At 36.0% G+C, this 22,989-nt stretch overlaps 1 protein-coding gene across 3 annotated transcripts in view; it reads right to left on the bottom strand.

The window, feature by feature from the left end:
- Nucleotides 1–22,989, bottom strand: part of CNTN1 (contactin 1) — a 309,382-nt gene that overhangs the window by 67,441 nt on the left and 218,952 nt on the right. For 2 of the 3 annotated variants that reach the window (XM_037058153.1, XM_037058154.1), the window contains one exon: nucleotides 13,379–13,499. In XM_037058153.1, coding sequence (XP_036914048.1) covers nucleotides 13,379–13,499 — 121 coding nt within the window. Of the gene's footprint in view, nucleotides 1–1,800; nucleotides 3,611–13,378; nucleotides 13,500–22,989 lie in introns of those variants that run through there. The other variant, XM_037058155.1, reaches the window with a different exon arrangement.

Raw genomic sequence — 22,989 nt, forward strand, 5'->3', positions numbered from 1 at the left:
AAGTCTCACTTGCCATATCTATATTCTCTTTCCTTAAATTCCCTTCAGTCCTCAATGTTTTTATTATTAAATCATTGACTACAGGCAAATAATGAAAGTATTTCAATATGCAGTGTAGATCACACACACTTTTGAGTTCACTTAGGCCAATATATGTACGTTACAGAGAATACTGAAGACAAGAAGGGTATTGCCAGAATCAAACAGTAAGTCTGTGACAGCATGCAGTCAGAAGAGACTATGTTTCCTGGCAAGCTAATCCAAAATGAGAAAAAGCCTATTTGAAATTCAGATTTTGCAGCCAAATATACCTGTCTGCCAAAGATGTGCAAAGAACCTCCTGAATGCTGACATGTTTATACTGTTGTTCTCTTGGATTTGTCTGTATTTTTAAAATTAGTATGAATTTATAACATAAAATTTACATGATGCAAAATGTTAGTGAATCAAAAAAAGAAATTTATATTGTACATTTCAATAAAAGGATATATTTTATCATTATTATATTGGAGTCATTGCTGAATCTTGTATACTTCTTATCAATATCTCTATGATGTAAGCTCTATTCTTTTCCCTATTTTACAGATGAGTGAACAGAGACAGGGATAGATTAAGTAAAATGACCACAGTTGCTCAGCAAGTAAATGGAAAGGCTAGGATTTAAACCCAATTTACTATGAAACCAACTTTTCTTTTTTTAAAATACTTTTTAAAAAAGATTTTGTTTGTTTTTAGACAGAGGGGAAAGGAGGGAGAAAGAGAGTGAGAGAAACATCAGTGTGTGGTTGCCTCTCATACGCCCTGCACTAGGGAACCTGGCCTGCAACCCAGGCGTGTGCCCTGACTGGGAATCGAACTAGAGACCCTTTGGTTCTTGGGCTGGCACTCAGTCCACTGAGCCACACCAGCCAGGGCCCAAATTTTCAACAACTATACCCAAAATAATAATTTAAAAACAAAGAAGTAAAGATAACATCACCCATCTATAAATTCATATACAACACACCTGAGGTTTTCCTGATGACTGGAAGATATTTGTTAATCTTTCCTGAGTTTTACTAGTATTTTTAGTAATACCTACTTATGAACAAAATGCAAATGTGATTTCCACCCAGTTTTTATTCATATGTAGCTAGAAGTTAAAATAAGCAGAAATATAATTATTTATCAACTTGTTATTTCCTCTTTAAGGAACATAGGAACATTCAAAGAAGAAGAGTTTAGACACTTGAGGAAAAGCAGCCAGAAAAAAACATTGTTCAAAATGAGTATTCATACCATGTACACTAGCTGACCAGATGATTTCAATCAGTAATGGAGGCTCATTTTCTGATAAAGGGGATAGATTTGAAAAAGGGACCCTCTAGAATTAAATAGGGGGCATAGTAGTTGTGACCAGCCCCCCATCATTACCTGAGTTGGTACCAACACTTAGGCAGTGCTTACTCCCTCTTAAGCTCTGACTGGATTTCTAAACAACCAGAGTTGGAACTGGACACAAAAATGTACTGGTCTTATTCAGACTTCACTCCACATACCACACACTATTAAATTAAACTTTGATATTAAGCCTCAAGGACATGTTGGTGTTGCCATTTTTCCACATGCAATTCCTCAATATATAATTCAAAGCAAAGAACTACATACAAATATACTGTGGCTTATTTTTTTTATTTTTACTTTGGCAAATTTTAATGAAAAGTTTGAATGTTAAGGAAACAAAAAACTTTTCAGAACAAATTATCCTCCCTTTTAAAATAAAGTAATCTTAAAATAATAATATAAAAGAACATTAGTTATGTTAGGAAAGTGGACTTCTTCATTTCCAAAGTATGTCAATTAATGTCCCTGTATTATAGCAGGTTCATTCCTGCCTTAAAAATTATTATGGCAATGGTTGAATTATAAGGTTATGAAACACAAATCCAAGTGGTGTGGTCTCATCACTGTTCAAGGCTGTGCTAAGATAAAGTTGAATATTAAATATCTTTAACATTTAATAAGACCATGTTAATTTTTAAACCTCTAAGATTGATTAAAGTGAACTTTGATCCCAAATAGAAATAAGAAAGAGGTTAATCGAGATAAATGAATCTCTATGATTCCAGTTGATATTGGTGCAGTTTATCTAAACAAGAAGATTCATCCTTTTTTTGGAACCAGTCACACTTGTTATGTGGTTTTCTTCATAATATTTATTTATTTCCAAACTCTATCACCATCTGCTCTTGGTTGTATTCTTTCAATGCTAAGAAAATGTCCACAGTGGAGTTCATGCACCCCACCTCCATGACGATGTTTACAGACACAAGACCCTCAAATTAATTTTAAATAACATGAAAATGCAGTTGATCTGGATCTCTAGTCTAAAGTCTAAGATAATTCCTTCTGTGACAACAATTGAAACTGGAAAATAAAAAAAAACAAAAAAAGATGGAAGTAATATCTTGAGATATTTATTACTTTAAGATAACTAATACATTATTTTAAAATATTCACATCATATGGATATATATGTCGTATCCATATTCCTCAGAGCTTTCCTAAGAGCTCTTTCAACCACAGATGAGAATGTCAGAGTTAATACATGAAAAATCCATATAACACACCTAAACATAAACGCATTTAAAAACAGAAAAATTATTACTTGTGAAGAAGCAAGAATTTTAAGCATATCTTTTTGACCAAAGGGGAAAAATGAGAGTATTTTCAAACAATGATATTTAAGCAGAAAGAATTGTATCTACTTCCATTTTAATCCTTCACTTCTGCTCAAGCCCTGCTGAGTGTCAAACCTTACTCAACACTCAACATGAGAAGTTCTAAGGAGGCTGATGGGAGGAGTCAGTCAAGTTATATACGAATTCATGCTGTTAATGGCTTAGTCTTCACTTAAATCTTGCTTTTGAGATAATTTTCTCCACATGCTGTGTATTTTCACTTCCCAACCCCAAGAATTGCTCAAAAAAACCTTACAGAGCCACAAACAGTCTTCAGGTGTTCACGGCTATTTTTTATCCTTTCTTGCCAAAGAATATGTATGGTACCCAGATACCAAAGGCCACTGGAGTTAATACCCCTTATTGGATGTCCTAATTAAGATGACTCATTAGTCAATCTGACAACATTGCTCATTACCTGCTTAGGTAAATCAAACAGTCCATTCACTGGGAGTACTCCTGTATTATAATTCACCAGTTTCTTCATTTTTTTTCAAATAATGAACTAATTTCTGAGATATGTCATTTCAAAGAAAAACAGGACAGGAAAACACACAAATTTTACTTGGCTATTAGCTGATGCACTGGGTTAGTTCACTAGGAATGGTTCACTATTAGTGAAGCTGCATAACTGTGTTTTTCAATATCTTTTTGCATAAAGTATGTCCAGAAGTTTCAAAAGGAAAAATATCCTCTAAGAACTAGATCAGGGGGTGGGGAAACTGCAGAAGCTACAAGACTGAGTTATTAGTAAAATCTAGTATAATATGTTAAAAAAAAGATTTTCACACAAATGGTGAGTGTCAACGATCACCAGGTTGGAGGCAGGCTTGCACAGACGGGGAGAAAATGATCCATCATGTTTTTCTCTCCATCTTTTCTGTTTTTACCTGCAAGAGGAAAGACCAAGGCTGAAGGGCGAGTGTGGATGCCCAGTTGGGGCAGGAAGCCATGTACTTTGGGGATTTGTCATGTTTCCTTGATGGGTAAGTTGAAATAATCGAACAAGGAAAAATATCTCCCAGACACTGGAGATGCAAGTTCAAAAGGGAGAAGGCTGAATGTGACAAGCTTTGGCCTAATCAAACCTGTCTCCTTCAGAAACAGTGACTGACTTTCTAAAGAATAAGAGTCCCTCTCACCACCCCAAAACCCAAAACTCCTAGACCCTTTGTAATTTCACTCCACATAGTACAAGTCTACTTATTAAAACATTTCTGTATCACTTGAAGGGGCTGACTAGGCAAAAAATACTGAGGATGAACTTAATCAATGAATGTAAAAATTCATTGGTTGATAAACTCAACCAATGAATTTTTAGTGGTTGGGGCTGGATGCCAAGGAAACTTGTTTCTTAAATAGTATTATATTTATTTTTATATCTCTATATAAATATATTACTAGCTAAAAGGAAAGAAGTAAGGGAACATATTTATAAAAACATGCCATGGACAATGTGGGAACTGTAGTTATCATCATTCTCGTTCATAAACATGGAACGTAAAGCCTGCAGTCCACAGGTCTAAATTCACAGGTTAGTCAGTGGATGAAGGGGTTTCTAATCTATGTCTGTCTCTTGCTAAAAGCCATACCTGTTGCACTGCACCACGCAGATCTTTTTTGACTGCGTGAACGTACTCACGGGTGTTCAAATGCACTTTCACCTGAGGGGGTTGGGGCCTCTAGTGATGCTCTGGGAAAGTCAGGGGACCACAGTCTCCGCCCTTGCCTCCTGTGGTGTCCACAGAGTGACCATGGCTGATGGCCAGCACTGGGCAATTAGAAATTAAGATGAAGCTTTACTTTTTCAAAATAGAAGGTTTAGGAATTATGGCCAAATATGCATTCAGGTAAGCATTCTAATGTCAAAAAGCTGTGGCAGAGTAAAAGATTGAGAACTCTGCTGGGCTGATGTAATAAGATGTCCTCAGTCATATTTGGGTAACATATGGCCTGCTTTCTCACCATCACTGGTGAGAGCCCCGTATAGGATCCCAGTGCCACCTTCCGGGAGGAAGTGGGGAGGGCGCCAACCACGAAACTGCTGGCTTTGCAGGATACGAGGGGAGCGTCTACAGTCGGCTGTAGAATCCTTCCGCTATTTCTTTTTTCCTCTCTGAGTATGTCTTAATTCCAGGGAAGATGGTGGTTGGAGGAGCTGTATGACAAGAATTCAAAAGGACTAAAATTCCCTCTCTGTAACTCCTTATATAGACCATGGGTTTAGAGGGTAATCGTTTTTCTAAGTTTCTTTCATTTTTGTTTGCTTAGGGATAAAAAATGTTGTGACCTAATCAATTTCCCGGGGACTGAGTTCATGGGGTTGGCTGGTAGCAGGGAGGTGTGGTCACTGTACATTCCTGAGACTTCAAATGGCAAACACCACAAAAATCATGCCTAAGAAAAGTAGTTCACTTGAAAGCGATTTTACATTATTAAGTCTTTTCTTGGTAATCTTTTTGGTACTAAAGCTAAAGTGTTTTGCTTTCTTTTGTTCAATAAAATGAACCTAAATAAATTTTAAAAAATAAATCATATACCCATAGTGAAGCAAATATACAATAAAAACTATATAATCTGATTTTTATATTTGGGGTAATTAAATTTAAGGAGCAGAAGCAAGGAAAAGTAGCTTATATAGTGAATTTGGATCACTACTATCTAGTCATACTTGGCTTTATAATGTAAGTGATAAAAAGGATATATTTTTCCTTTTTGTTTTTAAAAATTCCTTTGCCTATGAGTAGGGATTACCAGTCCTTCCAGGACTACCTGTAAGGATGACATGATAAAATATATATAAATGGTTTGTAGACATATCTATTATAACTTGAGACATTTAACCATTCTGAATGGATTATTTTTAAGGCCAGAGAACACACTATAGAATCAAGCTTTAAAATAATCTATTATAATTTATTTACTGTTTTTGCTATTGTAATTATAATTGTATAATGTTGACTAGTATAAAAAATATTTTCAAAATTACTACAGCTTCCCCTTATTGTGAGACCAGCCATAAATATATCAAAGGCAAAAATAAGCTTGCAAAATCTCCATCAGTGACTCTATAGAATGAATATATCCTACCCCCCACAAAGGCCTACATTTTAATTTTTCCATATAGATTATTTTATCTAATTAAATATATCTGAATTAGTCTTTGGTTATACTACATTACAGCAATAAGCTGGGTGTGGTATCTGAAGTCAGGCCTCCTGAATGTAAGTCTTGCTTTTCTACTTGGTGGCTCTGTGACCTTGGGTAATAACTTAACTTCTTTGAGACTCAATTTCCTCAGGTGTAAAATAAAGATAATAATGGTAGCTATCTCTTCAAATAGTGCCTGATAATTAATAAGCCTCTAATCAATATTGCACATTCTTATATACAGAGCAGGGCAAAAGTAGGGTAACAATTGTATGTGAAACAGAGTTTATACTTGTATTATTATTTATTAATTATTGTATTATTTTATATAAGACAACCATAAACTTTTGCCATATCCTGTAATACAAGCATAATAAATATGATAAATAGTATAGTTTTTATATTAATATGAACTATATCATTATATTTTATTGCCATAGGTTATATATTGAATTACATAATTATATTTATTTTATAGTCATAACATCTTTTCACAGCATAAAGATTGGAGTTGCAAACATATTTTGCTGACATAAATTGAAATTATTTTAAAAATATGAACTAACTGCCATTTATTCAGGCTCCTAAAGGCTTTTGGAAATAAGGCTTTTTCGCTGGTTTTCTGTACTGCTCTTGTCATTTGATGTAATTAGCATAATTGTCAGCTCGATGGGGTACATTTGTCGGGTCAATGCACACTGGTGTGTGGGAAGCCTGTGAAATGGGGCTTCTGAAAGCAGGCCTGTCTACTGGGTCCTGAGAAGCTTGCGGGCTTTCTCTCCTGGAACTGGAGTGGGAAGGGCAAGTCTGCTGCTTAGTTTTTAAGTGAGCCATGGATACGGACCAAGTATGCAACGAGGAACAGATTCCGGTTTGTCAAGAGCTGGCCAGTTTGATTACTAGACCAAGACTCAGGAGCAATTCATGGACGAGGGCACGGAACCCTCTAAGGAAACTTCTCTCACTGTAATCCAGTGAGGAGAACAAAGAGGAATCTAAATGCATATTGCTGTATGTTTCCTAGTGTCCTCTACAGGTTTATAACCCTCAGGCTGTTGTTTTAATGTTTGAGTTTATTAAATGGAGTGTTAACCTAGGTTGTTTTCGAGACCCATCTTAAAGCTTAAATAAGCGTGATTCATTCTGAATGAATTACACACTTTGTTGATATAGTTGAAAATTTCCTCAAATTTATATCAATTTATATTGAACTTAGACTGAGAAAAAGAATTTCAAATTATTGGTGTACTTTTTAACCTCAGTAGAAATTGGGGAAGCTGTGATATCTACTAAAGCTTTCAAAAGTAAAACTATTAATAGATTTTAACTCTGAAATAATCAAGTTACCCTCTAACTTCTGCATTTATTATAAACACACACATTTCAGCTACTATTTCAGCTTTTGTGTGTAACAGTTATGGAGAAATGGCCTCTAGAAGTTTGAATTTGTTGATTTTCAATGGAAAGGAGAATGCTCAGTGTCTGGGCAGGCTTCGTTATTGACGGATGCACCGCTGGGGCTCAGTGCCAGCTGGGGCCTGATGGTGCCCGGCCGTCATTGTTCCAGCCAGTGTGGGCAGCAAGGGCCGTCTTCCCACAAGCCTGATGAGATGGAATCTTTCACTGTCTCTGTGGCAAACTTTCTTGGCCAAAGCAAGTGGAAAGCAGAGGCAATTATCCAAGTATCTGAGGTAAATGTGTGTTTTTCTGACCTAAATACTTGAAAAACTACCTCAACTATTCTTTTTGATTTGACTGTGATGATCTGGACACATCTTTCTGCCTGTACAGGGTCTCTTTTTCTGGACCTCTTTACATGAGTGTGAGTGTGAGTGTGAGTGTGTGTGTGTGTAGCAGGGGGTGGCTAAGTGTTTGTGTACTTGTATGTCTGCCTACCCAAAACCTTTTTGTCTGTTCTTCCAAATCTTATAATGATTAAACTAATTTAAAACTCATTTTGGATGAATTTATACATGCCATGCTTTAATAATAATTTTGGATATAGACACACATCTGATTGTTTAATAATAATTTCAATATACACAGAAATTCTTGAACACAGTGTGAATATTTAAGCCAGATGCCACAGAAATCTAAGTCCTGATTTAGTACCAAGAGTTTTGCAAACTTTTAACCTGATGGCAGACTCTGGGTCCTGTTGCTTTCACCTTGAATTACCCATACAAACAGAACATTAAATAGTCCAAAAGTTAGAAATTTAGGCCCTGGCTGGCGTAGCTCAGTGGATTGAGCGCAGGCCTGCGAACCACATGATCGCGGTTCGATTCCCAGTCAGGGCCCATGCCTGGGTTGCAGGCCAGTTCCCTGCAGGGGATGCATGAGAGGCAACCATACTTTGATGTTTCTCTCCTTCTCTCCTTCCTTTCCCCTCTGAAGATAAATAAATAAAATCTTTTAAAAAAGGAAAAACACAACTTTAAACCCAATACTCATTAAAAAAATATACAATTTTAATATACATTTTGCCTTATCATTTACCATAATGTTGTAATAAATTAAACTCTATTTATGAGCATGTGCCAGACAATGCAAAGGAGAAGGGAAAGAGCAGAAGTTACCACCAGTGACTTTTGCTACTCAGTAGCAATTCTAAGGTAGACTTGGTAATATTTCTGGACCATACCAAATTAACTATAGAAAGTTTTAAGTTTTAAAGTATTAGCTATAGAAGTTTTAGCTAATACTTAACTACAGATTTCACTTATTCATACTATCTGGAAGAAGCCTATCACAATGAGAAAACTATTATAGTTTCGGGTTCCAAGATAATTGTCACAAAGTAGATGGATACTACAAGGCAAGTCTCTTAAGTCTCCTAGAGTTCAAATTTTGTAAAATAAAAGGAAGAGAATTGTTTAGATGATTTCTAGGACCAATTTATATTTAAAATTACATATTCAAATTTGAATGTAACTGCAGAGATTTTTATATAGCCAGTCTAAGGAAGTTGGAAGGGAAAAGATGTAATTAATGCATGCTTTGCCAATAACAGAATCATTGGAACCTTTCTATCTTAGACAAATAATGTTTATTTTATGCTTTTTTAAAGAAAGAGTATTAATTAATCTGAAACATCTCCAAATAAGTGATTCAAAAATGTTTTTGCCTGGACAGTGCAGGGAGTTGACTGGGACATGAACTCTGCTAATATGGAACAGCTGGGGGTAATATGTCCTCAAGAGAATTTTCTGTATGAAAAACCATTAGCCAACCATTACGGTGATTAAAACAGCAATGTTATTTAGAGTAAAATATATATTGACAGCTTCCGTTAGGTTACTTATTTGGCTATGTTACCTTAATTTCTCCAATACAGGATTGAAAAGTGGGTTAGTCATCAACTAAAATGCCTCCTTGAGAAAGACTATGGTAACCATGTTATTAGGCCAAGTAATAAAAAGTTCAGTGGATTAGATCAAATAAAGATGATATCTAACTTATATTCATTTTCACTCTGTAACTGTATTTTGGCTTTCGAAATAAAGTGGAAAGTTTTACAGAAACACAATGTTCCCATTTAAGTAAAAATCTGCATAAAATAGTATAACTTTCTAATATAACAATATAAATATATAAACTTGATTTGGAGACATAACGATTCATACAATTTTTATATTATCCACTTTAACTCCAGTTATTTTAAAAACACTTCCCGATTTTATGTAGCATATATTAGCATATATATTGATGTAGCATATATTGAGACTGAGACCAAATGTTTTAGATAGTGCAAGTCTTTTCTTCTGTTTTTAAATTTCAGCCTTGCATTATACAGTGCTGTTTACTAGGATGTATATAGATATATATGAGATGTGAAAGTGGGATCTGAACATTATAATCATGATTGCATTTGCTGTTTTGGCAATTTCAATGGCAAACATTATGCTCAGCCACTATCAGGAAGATCTTCCTAAAAGCCGACAGCATTGCCAAGGATATTTATAATATAGCAGAGATGCCATGGGAAAATGTAAAATATGAAGGGCAATGCCTAATTTCTTGCTTTTGTGGCCTAATTTTATGGTCCATTTTTGAATGCTGTCCAAAAGTGCACTCATGAGAGAGAATTTAGATTTGGCACGTTGCATACATGTTCCCACAATGCTGCTGAATAAACCTTGAAAAACCTCTCCCACTAAAAGACACTTCTCTAGCTGAAGAGCTTTAAGTCTCCAGAAAGAGCTTTTGCTAAAGAACATTCATACAGAGCTGTTCACATGCATCAAATGGACTTAACAGTGTGAAATACACTTTTATGGGACCTAAGAAGTAAAACATTCGTTAAAATGCCAAGAAAATTTATATCAATCTTCTTAAGTTGGATTCTTACATAAGAAGTTCCAAATTATTTGAAGTCCTATAGCTGGTTCTTTTTTGAAAACTAAGAAGAGTTTTGAATCATGAAGGTTATTTAAATATTAAGCAATTAATAGTTGTTTGACTTATATATTCCTTTGACTATATTATATACACATATGTTATAAAAGCTTGATTCTGGAATTACCTCTTTCACTGATACAATATTATTTTAAATTGATGTCACAACATGGTTGTGACCAGTGCTATGAAAATCCAATGAAATTTATAATACTCTTCCTAAGAAAATGCACATACACTTGAGATTTTATATACAATTTCAGAAAGTCCATGAGCCCCTTGATGTTTGTCCACGGACTGTGAGTTATAATATCCTGGGTGAGATTAAAAGGCATGTAATTAAGTGGATAAATGGACCAATAATACTCTTACTTAAAGTGGTAGGTCTCCTGTATATTGCTCAGCACTATTACAAATAATAAACTAACTTTATATCCCATGATTTAAATATATAGAGCGTATTTGAAGGTATAGCTTATGAACATTTTAACACAAATTATGCAGAAATAAGTTTTATTATTTTAATTGCAAATGTCTCTTGATATGAAATGAACATGTTTTATATTACTAGAAATCAAGTTTTTAGAAAAATTATGACTCTGCTGCCTTTTCAAGTGCTGAGCATGGAGTACTCTTCTGGTTGCTACATGGAATGCCGCCCAATCCATGAATGCTTAATAAAGCCAATTAGATCTCAAAACATTAAAATTAAAATTAAATTAAATGCTAAGTAATTATTTTTCCTCTACTCATATAGTTTTATTGACATGATGCTATAGAACAAAGACTTAAAATGCTGTATCATATTCCTGTTGAATGCACTTGCCAGGTTCCACTACTTTCATGTATTTTTCCTGAGACTAAAGACTTTAGAGAAAGAGAAAAATTGATATTCTTGTTTAATACCAGCTATAGCTTCATCTTATTGAATTTATAATACACATTATGTTGCATCAAATATACATTATGATGATTATCTAATTGTAGATTATATCTGTACAAACCCTTCTGAGGATTGGGAATTTACTATTAATGTAATTACTGTGTGGAGACACTGAGGTACATGTATTCTAAAATAGCCACTATTGTAATATTATGCAAATTCATTTAATACAGGGAGAGGCAAGAGGTGGTTTTCAGTTTCTCATATAAAAATAATACAATAATTAATAAATAATAATACAAGAATAAACTATGTGTTTTGCATACTCACAACTATAAACCTACTATTGCCCCACGCTGTATGCAAGCAATTGCAATGAAATATACACATGAGCTATTGCTGGAAATAGCTAACAGTGAAGTGGTTTGACTAGAAAGAACAGTAAACTAGTTCCTCTCCTTAATAACTCTTGAAGACAACAGATGCCCCAGATAACAAAATGCTCTTGATAGAAATCTTAAACCTAAATAAACTTTCTTTGATTTAGTATTTTGTAGCCTTGGAGTTTTATTAGTATTCAAGTAAGTGGCACACGAAATGAATGTTTAAGTTTATTTGGATAAAGAAATTTCAGCCTGACTTCCTATCATTCTATTGGAGAACATATTTAACTAGAATAAAAGACTTTTCAGCATTTTCCCAGTTTGTGTCATGGGGATTCCATATTATCACTGCTCCAGAGCAGGGGTGTCAAACTCATTTTCACAGGGGCCACATCAGCTTTGCAGTTACCTTCAAAGGGCGGAAATAATTTTAGGACTGTACAAATGTAACTACTCCTTAACAGTTAAGTGAGAGCTTGGCGCTGCTGCCAGGTAGAAACAAGGTGCCGGACCAGAGAAAAACAAGGTGGAGGGCTGGATGCCGCCCTCAGGCCCTGTGTTTACCACCCGTGCTCTAGAGGGAAGTGCAGGAGGCACGTGAGATTGAGTGAAATTATATCGATCTATACTTGGAAGGGAAAATACAACAAAGAAACCAAAGTTGTCATTTTACTTGTTGGTGCAAAAAATGGATTGAAACATGCAGCTAAACAATGTCCAATAAATATTTCTATTAGGTGAAATGCAAAAAATAGAATTTTTTTTCTAATCGAAAAATAGGCAGAGAGCATAAAGGAGAGCTATGAAACAATGCAACGGATTCTGCAGCTCACTAAATATTAATGAAAATGCACATGTGAATTACACAACTTATTAGAGAAGATAACTTACACAGACTGATGAAAAACACTACAGAAGTACTCATTGCTGTGATGGTTTAGAAGGGAGGGGCTATATTTGGGACATTCAGAAAGAACTCATGAATTTGTTCATACTTGCATCGAACCTTGAAGGACAGATAAGATTTGAACAATGAGCAGTGGAAACAGGACCTGGAATGAATGCTGTGCGGCGGGGAACAGAGGCAGAAATGCTAGGCTATGTTCGTGGGGTATTTTCGTGGACTAGTTGGACAGGGGAGTTGGTTATGAGGAGTAGTGAGAGATTAAGGCTATGGCTGAGGTCAACCCATGGAACTTCTTGGGTGCTTAGTCAAAAGGCACAGTCTCCATTCTGCAGGTAGTGAGTGAAGAGCCACAGAATGATTTTTGAGAAGATAAAGTGTGTTGTGAGGTGACCCACATCCATACGGCAGTCAGTAGCAAAAGGGCTGTACGGGTTGTCTTGTCAACAAGCATGTGTCCAGCACATTCTCAATGATTTTTAAGAACAAAAGCACAAGCCTGAACACAAGGACAAAATAGAAACGTGACACATGTGTAAATTCACTTTTTGTTCTGTGACAGTAATTAGTATGTAATATTTGGCACCAGTATAGTTTTACCACAGAAAACAAAGAAAGAAGCAAGACTTACACTTAACACAGAAAAAGTGGTAGCAGGAACTGAGAAATTCCGGTAAGTACTAAGTTTACAAGCACAAACATTTAGTAGGAGGTTGTGGTATAAATGTCTAGAAGATACATAGTTAGAAAAATCAACAAAATCAGTGTTGTTTACTACTTGTCTGGCATAAATTATTCTTAGACGTGAGTGAAAAACTCTCCTCAAGGATCAAGACTCAAAATATGTGAGAATTGGGGCCAGAGTTACCAGAAGACTACACATATTTATGCAAGGGAAATAACTTTGGTTTTTAACCTTTCAGAATGCTGGAACTCTTACCTCGCACGACCAGGTCAGCCGAAGCTGAGGAATTGTCCACAATGGTCTGCGCGGTGCACGTGTACCTGCCGGCATGCTTCAGCTGGGCATTTCGGATGAGCAGCTCCCCATTGGCATCCAGCTGTGAACGGGAGCAGCAGCCATTCAAATCAACAGGGCTTCACCAATTACACGGCACCGAGGACCCAAGAAGCACATTTTCCCCCTAACGAAATGAACACCATGCTAAGGCGTCCGCTGTAGATATGCTCACCACATGTCTTTCCTTAGGTGACCTAAGCATGGGGCTTTCTCAAGTGAAAAACGAAGGGAGTGAACCTCTAAAGGTGCATTCTAGCCCTCCTATCTTTAACATGTTACTATTTTTACTAGCAGAGGGTCATACTGAACAATGGAAGGTGAAGGAGCTGGTTGTATATCACAAGGTAGAGCAAATCACACCAAGTATTATCATCCACACCACGGTTCTATTCCTAAAAATTCCTCCTGATTATATTTTCAGAGGGATTTCTCAGTGGCCTTTACCTCTCCCAGTGCTCTGCCTTCCTGCTGGTGCCCACTCCACGCTCACTCCCATCTCTTACTTCTCTGTTTTTCTCTTCTGCCCCCTGGACAAAGAATTATTCTTATTTCCTCGTGTTAAGCTGCTTGACTCTTCGATGATTGCCTAGATTCTGACATTACTTATTTCAAAACCTTGCTTTCTCCTTTTAGCTTTTTCCATTTCTTTACCTCTTATTCCTCAATCCGTTTTTGATCTGGTTCCCATTTCTTCAACTCATTTTACTTGACTTCTAATAACATTTGACCTTCCTTCCCCAAACAGTCAGCTTTTCTGGACACCTACGACAACTCACTTTCCACAAACTTTGAGGTCATTCTCCACCCTGTCTCTTCTTCAACTTCCTTAGATTCCTGCATAAATACTGGAATTTATCTATTTCTTTTCATCACTATTGCCTCAGCCCTTCACAAAGCTACCAACCTCTCTCCTTGAAGTACTATATCCTATTTTGTCGTGATTTCTACCCCTGTCCAATTCTCTTCTTTTTTCCACTTGTCACTCACAGTGACCTTTTAAAAAGGCCATAATGACCAGTCACCCTGCTCTGTAAAAAACAACCACCCCAAACCTCTAAAACATGTCCCCTTTCTAGAATAAGTGTTATAATGAGTAACCTGGCTCCATTCTGTATATTCTGTCCAATATTCAAGCTCACCTAATCCCACCATTTCACCGGCACTGTTTTCTAGAAGAACATTCCCTTATAGGATTTAAATGTGTCTGGGTCTCTTGATCTCTGGTTCTCCACGGTGTTTCCTCCTCTGAACTGCAATCCCCTGGCACCCCATTCTCTTACCACCACCTTCTAAATAACACCCTCTCCCCACAAATACAAGTAAAGTCATTTTTCAAGCAAGGCTTTCTATTTTCTCTTATTATATTTTATTATAACATCTTTTACCTTATGTCATATTATGTCTCAATTGCAATGAAATCTGTGTACAGTTACATGACTACATGACTTAGTCTGTCTCTGTGGAGGGCTGTAAATCTATTGGAGGGAGAAACATGCCTGTTTTGTGCAGCACTGTATTCCTGTGTTACATACGTGTACAGCTGTATACATTGTTTGAATGAAGTAGTCAATTTGCTTATCAAGTACTCTGATATCTGCTTTTTTTAAATAAATGTATTGGGGGTATTTTGGTTAATAAAATTATATAATGTTCAGGTGTACAATTCAATAATAATTCAATAATACACCATCTGTATATTGTATTGTGTGCTCACCACCCTAAGTCAAGTCTCCTTCCATCTCCATTTATCCCTCCTTTACCCTTCACCTCCCCTACCCCAGTTTCCCTCTTATAACCACCAAACTGTTAGCTGTGTCTAAGAGTCTTTTCTTATCCCTTCACTTTTTTCATCAGCTCTCAACACCCTTTCCCTCTGACAGCTGTCAGTCTGTCCTCTGAATCTATGAGTCTGTTTTTATTTTGTTTCTTAGTTTATTTTGTTCATTATATTCCACATAGGAGTGAAATCATATAGTGCTTGTCTTTCTCTGACTTGCTTATTCAATTAGCATAATAATCTCCAGATCCATTAATGCTGTCACAAAAGGGAAGATTTCCTTCTTTTTATAGGTGAGTAGTATTCCATTGTGTAAAGGTTCCATAGCTTTTTTATTCACCGACCTACTGAAGGGCACTTGGGCTGCTTCCAAATCCTGGCTATTGTAAATAATGCTGCAATGAACATAGAAGTGCATATATTCCCTCAAATTAGTATTTTGAAGGTTTCTTTGGATATATTCCCAGAAGTGGAATCACTAGGTCATAAGGCAGTTCCATTTTTAATTTTTTGAGGTAACTCCATATTTACCAATACATTTGATAAGATCTTACTATCCAAATTTATAAGGAATTTATAGAAATCAACACCATAAAAGCAAACAATTGAGTTAAGAAAAGGCAAAGGACCTGAATAGACATAGACACTTCTTCAAAAAGGACATACAGATGGCCAATAGCTATATGAAAAGAAGCTCAACATCACTAATCATCAGAGAGATATAAATTAAAATCACAATGAGGTACCACCACACACCTGGCAGAATCACCATCATCAATAAATCAACCAACAAGTGTTGGCATGGCTGACATCTGCTCTTAAGATAACATATGTTCACTCCATCTACAAGCAGAATTAACTTAGCAAGTTCATATAGCCTGTAACAATTACATTTCATAAGCACATAATGAGACTTATGTTGGTGTCAGCATGAGGTATACACTCTTGCTACCTCCTCTGATTATCTTTTCATCAAACTCCTATGCCTTAGCCTTTGTGGACAATTTAGACTTTATTTATTCTCTTTCCTGCAGACCTTTGCACATCTCACTTGCATTGCCTGGACTCCTGTGTCTTCCGCTTCTATCACTTAGCTAACTGCAAGTCACGGTGTAGATGCCCTTTTCTTCTCTGGAATCCAAAGTATGGGTTGGCCCTCTATACATTTTCATTGCAACTATACTTTGTACTATAATTGTTTAGTTGTTCATTTTTTTGATTAGACTGTAATTTATTGAGGGAGGGACTAGATCTTATTATTATATTCAAATAACTTATTAAAATATATAATATACAGGAGGAATTCAACAAATAAATATTGCATAAATTAATTAATAAGTACCTATTACTTAAAATTTTTTCATTAAGTTCTTTTAGTAATCTCATAAGATTTTTTCCAGGTAAGATGATAATGTTATTCATTAAAGTAGCCAAATTGAGAACAATTATTGCTATTCATATACATGAGATCAATGACCCATTAATACCATATTTCAAATTATTTATACACTAAATCTACAAAGAAATATAAATGCTTTAGGAATAATGTGCAAATTTATGGAGAGAAGAATGCAGTTAACATATTTAAAAAATGGAAACCCATTTGTCCGACCTGTATGTTTTATAAAGAAGTTAGCTTTTCCAAAAACAGGCCTGCTCTTCGTCCTCAGCTACCGAAAGGTACTCTATCTTTTTCTTTGCCTGAGTGTCTTGTGTCTAACAATGTGATTTAGGTTAGGATTTAGTCACAGCTGTATAGTTTTACACCGTAGGAGCTGCTATGCCAGAGAGACCAACATTGGAACTCCGAATAGGGGTTTTGGGTCATGGGATATCAGTCAACCTAGAGAATGAGATTAACCATTTAGGCAATCAATCAACTATGCTTATGTGATTAGCCCCCATAAAAATCTGTGGAAACCAAAGCTCAGGTAAGCTTTGGCAATACTCTGTGTTTATTGCTACATACCGAAGCTGAGAGAGTAATGCATCTTGACTCTATGAGGAGAGAACAATGAAAGTTCTGTGTCCGATACTTTTCCAGGACTCTGCCTTGGGCACTTCCTCTCTAGGCTGATTCCAATTTGTATGCCTTTCCTGGAGAATACTGTAACTATAAGTAATACTTTCAGGGAGTTCTGTGAGTTTCTTCCAGCAAATCAAACCTGAGACTGGTTTTGGCAACTCCCAGAGCTTGTAGTTGGTTTCAGAAGTAAAGATGATCTTGGGGACTGTGCCCAGTTTTGTACTTGGCCTGAGTCCTCATGCCATACTAAACAGAATTCTAATAGAATAGCCCGAAAATATATATATTTTATTATTTGTAATTCTTATTTTAAAATATTTGAGAAAAAGAGAAAAATTGTGAGGAAGACAATTTTTCTGAAGACTAGTTGGTACATTTCTGTGTAATTTTTGGTTGAAAAATATCATGATAAAATTAAATAGTTTAAACACTATATATTTGTACAGTAGACTGCTTTAATGTGCTTTGACATCCTTAATAGACTGTACTTTGACACTAAATATTCATTAAGAAAGAATACTAAATAAAAGCTTTTAAAATGATTATATTATATGATAATAGTTATATTTGGGAAAGCATGTTTGCATAAAAATAAAAGCACTTAGTTCTATTATATGCTTCCATTATGTGAACTTACTACTTTGTTTGCTTCATCTGAAAGAAAGATAATCCCACTGTTAAACTACTCTTTCAATGAGTCATGTGATTAGATTGGAATTTTAAAAATAAAACACTTTCAAAATTAAAAATATTTTTATTTAATTTTAAAATAAAGAAATTTAAGCCCTGGCTGGTGTAGCTCAGTGAATTGAGCACGGGCCTGTGAAGCAAAAGGTCTCCAGTTCGATTCCCAGTCAGGGCACATGCCTGGGTTGCAGGCCAGTTCCCCAGTTGAGGATGTGTGAGAGGCAGCCACACATTTGATGTTTCTCTCCCTCTTTCTCTTTCCCTTCCCCTCTCTCTAAAAATAAATAAATAAAATATTAAAAAATAAATAAATTTAGAGCAGAAAAATATAATTTTTTAAAAAAATTATGGCACTGTAAGTACCCTTTGTAAAATTTTGAGTACTGTATACCTAATATTCTTTTTTTAAATCATGAAATTGGTCTTTTTTTCCCTCAGACTCTCAGTTTGAAACATATTAGTCTTTAGTTATTTTATTCTGAGATAAATAATGGGGTCATTCTTTTCATACTTTTCACATGTAATTAAAAACACAGTTTTGCATCTGAATATTATATTGAATTTATACTTATTGAAGCTTCAGAATACATTTTCTAGAACTCTTAATTAAACTATTCTAAAAGTTTAATATTCAGATAATTTCAAAAGTCAGCTCTTTTTTTTTTAAACATTGAGACTTAGGTCTATGATTATATAAAGTGTTAATAAGCAACATTAACATTTATTCTGATTTGCTCTATATTTGGTGAAGGTGGCACTGAAATTCCTCAGAAGGAAAGCGAAGGACAAGCATACCGTATCACTTCCAATAGAGTAGTGTATATATAAAAGCTTTCCTGAAGTTTTTATAAATGGTACTAGCACTTTCATACCTCAGGAGAAGTTGAAGTTCTCAGTGGTCAACAGAAAGCTTACAAAGCAAGTAAAGAACATGGACCTCAGCACATTCTAGCCACAAATTAGATACGAATGCTCTCTATATTTTTCACTAAAAACCGCAGCTTGGCTGAATCACAAAATGTTTCCCTTCATGTGAGGATAGTTGAATCACATCCTGGAAATTGTGATAGCGCCGCTCAGGAATATTCCAAAGTGTATATGTGGCTTACCGCTTAGAAATTTCCCAAATTTAAATAAAAAGATTTCCAAAATATAAGTGCCCATGTCTTCCCTCCCTCCTCTGCCATGAACTACCTCTGCAAAATCATTCCTGCGGTATGAATGAATCTGAATTGCTAAACTGAATTAACAACTGAATTAATCACAATGAACAGAAGATGTGGTGCAGATGAGGTACACATGTGGGCTCGCAGAGCAGGAGCCCATGCTGGCTCCACGGCAACGAAAACATCTCCTTTGTTCTGTCAAAGTTTGGAAAGAAGGCGTAGATGCAGAAGGTTGGAGAAGAGCATGTCATTTCAAGAGAACAGTCTAGAAACTTATAAGCATATGCATTATATATGTGTAATCCATGCTGCATTCATGAAAAATAAATTTTTTTCTTTTTTACTTTTGGATTGGCAGGTTAAGAAAAAATAACTGTAGTGAATACATCATATGCAACTGCACACTTGAACACCACTATAACTAACATGACTGATACCAAATACTTAGTAAAGGATTTCTAGGTGCCAGGCACCATTATAAATGCTTTACATGTGCAACTGCACTTGCTCTTGACAGCCCTTTGTGATGCGTACTATGTTTCACCATATTTTAGAGACGAGGATGGAATGCTACTGTACCGGTAACCATTACGACCACTACTGCTGTTGCCGTCATAGGATAGCACTGCTGCTACTAATGTGTTTTATGAACCATTGAGCCGGCTGTGACTCCTGGGGACCCTGTGAATGAGTGATGTCCACAATGTGCCATCCTGCTCGAATCCTCTGGACTAATGCCTACGGTTTCTTTTACGAAGCCAAACCATCGCACACTTGGTTTTCCTCTTTCCCTGCTGCCTTCTATTTTCCCCAGCACCATTGTCTGTTCCAAAGAACCTGCCTCAAAGTACTGGGAAAAGAAGCTCACCAGGGATAGATGGGATACCAAGAGGATTATTTAGAGCCACAGACACTTAATCTATCAAAATCCTAACATGAATGTGTCAACAAGAATGGAAAACAAAACAACTGCTGCAGAGTGGAAGCACTGAATACGCATCCCAGTCTTCGAGAACAGGGATGCCAGGGAGTGCAGTAGCTGTGGGGCCATGGCTCTTATTTCCCATGCAAGGAAAGGGAGCTCAAGGGGGTGCAACAGGCCCCCACGTATAGGCAGCAAGAAATGACTGGCAGGTGTGCCAGCTGCTGCAGATACTGTTGTTAAAACTGCTGCTACTCCTTCTACGATTGCCACCCTCACAGCCACCAGTACTCCCAATTTATTAAGTAAGACACTGTCTTATTTAATTCATAATTATTGGGGAGAGACTCTCATCACTTCTATTTTAGAGAGAAGAAGTTTGAGGTTTTGAGTTAAGCTGCTGGTGGAAGGCTCAATCAGGAACATGTGTTCCTGGTTTCCACCAGGTCAAGCTGTTGCCAAGCTAGCTCTTTATGAATTGAATAATGGGATTTAAGTCCATAGCTTGGTAAGTAAGAGTGGATACTTTCTCATAGCAGGAAGAATACAATATGTGATTATTTCATTTATGGGATCAAACGTAAGAAAATACAATAGGACAATGGCTACTTGTATACCAACCGATTAGTTTCAATAATTGTAAACTTGCCATGTTTGCTTTATCTAACTAGCTAACTAGCTAGTTCTATCCTGGTTTTTCTCTATCTACTATCTACCTCTTGCTGAACCCTTTAAAGACAAATTACTGGTACCATCATACTTCACTCCTCAGAGCATTACAATGCGTGTCCAAAAAAAGTAAGGCCATTCTCTTACATAATCACAAAACCATTTTCAAACATTATTAACACTAATTTCCTAATATTATCTAACATTCAAGTTAGTGTTATTTTCAGTAATACATCAGCATTAAGATTAAAAGTAAACATTTTAAAAGTATATGACAAAAACTTATTAAAGTAAAGTAGTGTTACTGAAAATATAAAAATTTACATAAGTAAGGGAAGTGGTTGAGAAAAATTACTAAGAAGCTACCCAGTAATTACAGAACCAGGGCAAATGTTGAACATCTTTAAGTATGGCTGATTTGGTGGCTGAAGAGTCTAATTTTAATAAATTGGCTCATGTTAAAACTAACAATTTTTTTTTTCTTGAAGTCTCTGTGAAACATTTTGAATGATGGACAAAAACATCAAAGCTTTGGACTTAGAACCTATGTTTTTAGAGTTGAAAGAGAACTTGGATGTTATTTAATTCAAATGGTTTTCAGATTGGCTCCTGTTAGCCTCAGGGTCCTACAGATCTTCATGGGCTGCTGGTTGGAAGGGAGGGATGAGAGGAGTGAGGGGGGTTTTTGGTAGGAAAGACTACGAAGCCCTGCGATTAGTACTTTCGACGATGCAGTCTCCTACTTATCACACATACATGCACACAGCTTTCCTTAATCAGAGCATCCTTACATCCATCCTTCTTATTTATTGGGGTTCTGATTAAAGTTTTCTTTGCAGAAAGGATTCTGCTGCTAAAAACTCTCTGTTGCTGTTTTTCAAAACTTCTGAGGTAGCCCAGCTTCCTCATGTGACAGAAGAGAAGCTTGAGGCTCAGAGAACTGTTTTGCCCAAGATCACGTAACTCCTCAATGGCAAAACTAGAACAAAAACCCAGATGTTTAGATAGTGTTCTGCTCTTGAAAACAAACTGAAAAATTTTTCTGAATACAACAGCTAATGAGAAATAGTATAGTATACTATTGAGAAATAGTATATTTCTCATTACTAATCAAGGCCTACTTTATAAAAATTATGCCCTAGGTGGGCAATACTCCTTAGAAACAACTAATAAAATATATGATATATAAGCATACATTTAAAACTTGGGAAGATAACCAGTATCTCGAGGTACGAGAAGCCAAACTTCAGGAGACAGATATGGCCAACAGAACTAAAAGGAGCTAGACTGCCTAATGTGATAACAGAAATTTAAAAAATCAAAGCCCACTACATAAAATATTAAAATTACCAAAACACCAACATTTACATGCTTATTTCCAATATTTTTATTTTAAATACCTACTGTATTTTGCAAGCATAAAAGCCAGAATAATTACTGCAGCAATGCCTAAGTACGCAAGGAGTTCTATGTACAACAAATGGGTCTTCAATTTTTGATGCATTTTTGGAGATTCTGCCAAGCCAATATATGTCTGCAGAAAAAAGACCAGCTTCTGCATGTGCTTTATTCCATTCACTTTGCATTACCACCAACAAATGCTTACTCAAATCTAGACTATGCAATGCTATGCTAGAGTAACTTTAGCTCACATGGTCTCCCCACTAAAAGCAGAAGCTAAGCCAAGTAAAGACACATCCTGTGAACTTAGACACCTACCTTGTTTACCAATGGAGAGAGCAAATAAAAGACAATAGTTAGGTGTAAGTAAAGGTTATTATGGTAGTAAAAGGAAGATCAGAAACTATCTTCTGACACACATGCAAAAACAGAGAGGTATGCCAGAAATCTCTGCTTCTTTTCCAATTAATTAGTGATAAGAGCAGAGAGTAGATTTGGCCACAGGCAGAACGCCTTTGTGAGTTTTGTGTGGATCACAGAGCTGAGTCAGGGGACTACTCACATTTTACATCAATTCTTTTCTCTTCCTCTCCTCATCAAAACATATGATCTTAAATTCACAGAACACATGAACTCTATCCTCTACTTCATACTATTTTGGAAAATGTTTGATTTAGCCTCTTATAATTTTTTTTCATCCTCAGCACTCTCATCTGCTCAGGATAATAGAGCTTCTCTGTTTCTAATACATCAGGCTTACAGCCTTTCCGTGGCCAATCCATTTATTATTCCCAAGTCTCTCTTTTTTGTTGTTATTAAATCTTCCTGTTGAGCAGCGTTTCTCAGCCTTGGCACTTTGGACCATTTGGACCAGATAATTCT

Source organism: Sturnira hondurensis, unplaced genomic scaffold (genome assembly GCF_014824575.4).
Source record: "Sturnira hondurensis isolate 20B ecotype Veracruz unplaced genomic scaffold, ASM1482457v3 Scaffold0009935, whole genome shotgun sequence".
In the NCBI taxonomy this organism is placed as follows: Eukaryota; Metazoa; Chordata; class Mammalia; order Chiroptera; family Phyllostomidae; genus Sturnira; species Sturnira hondurensis.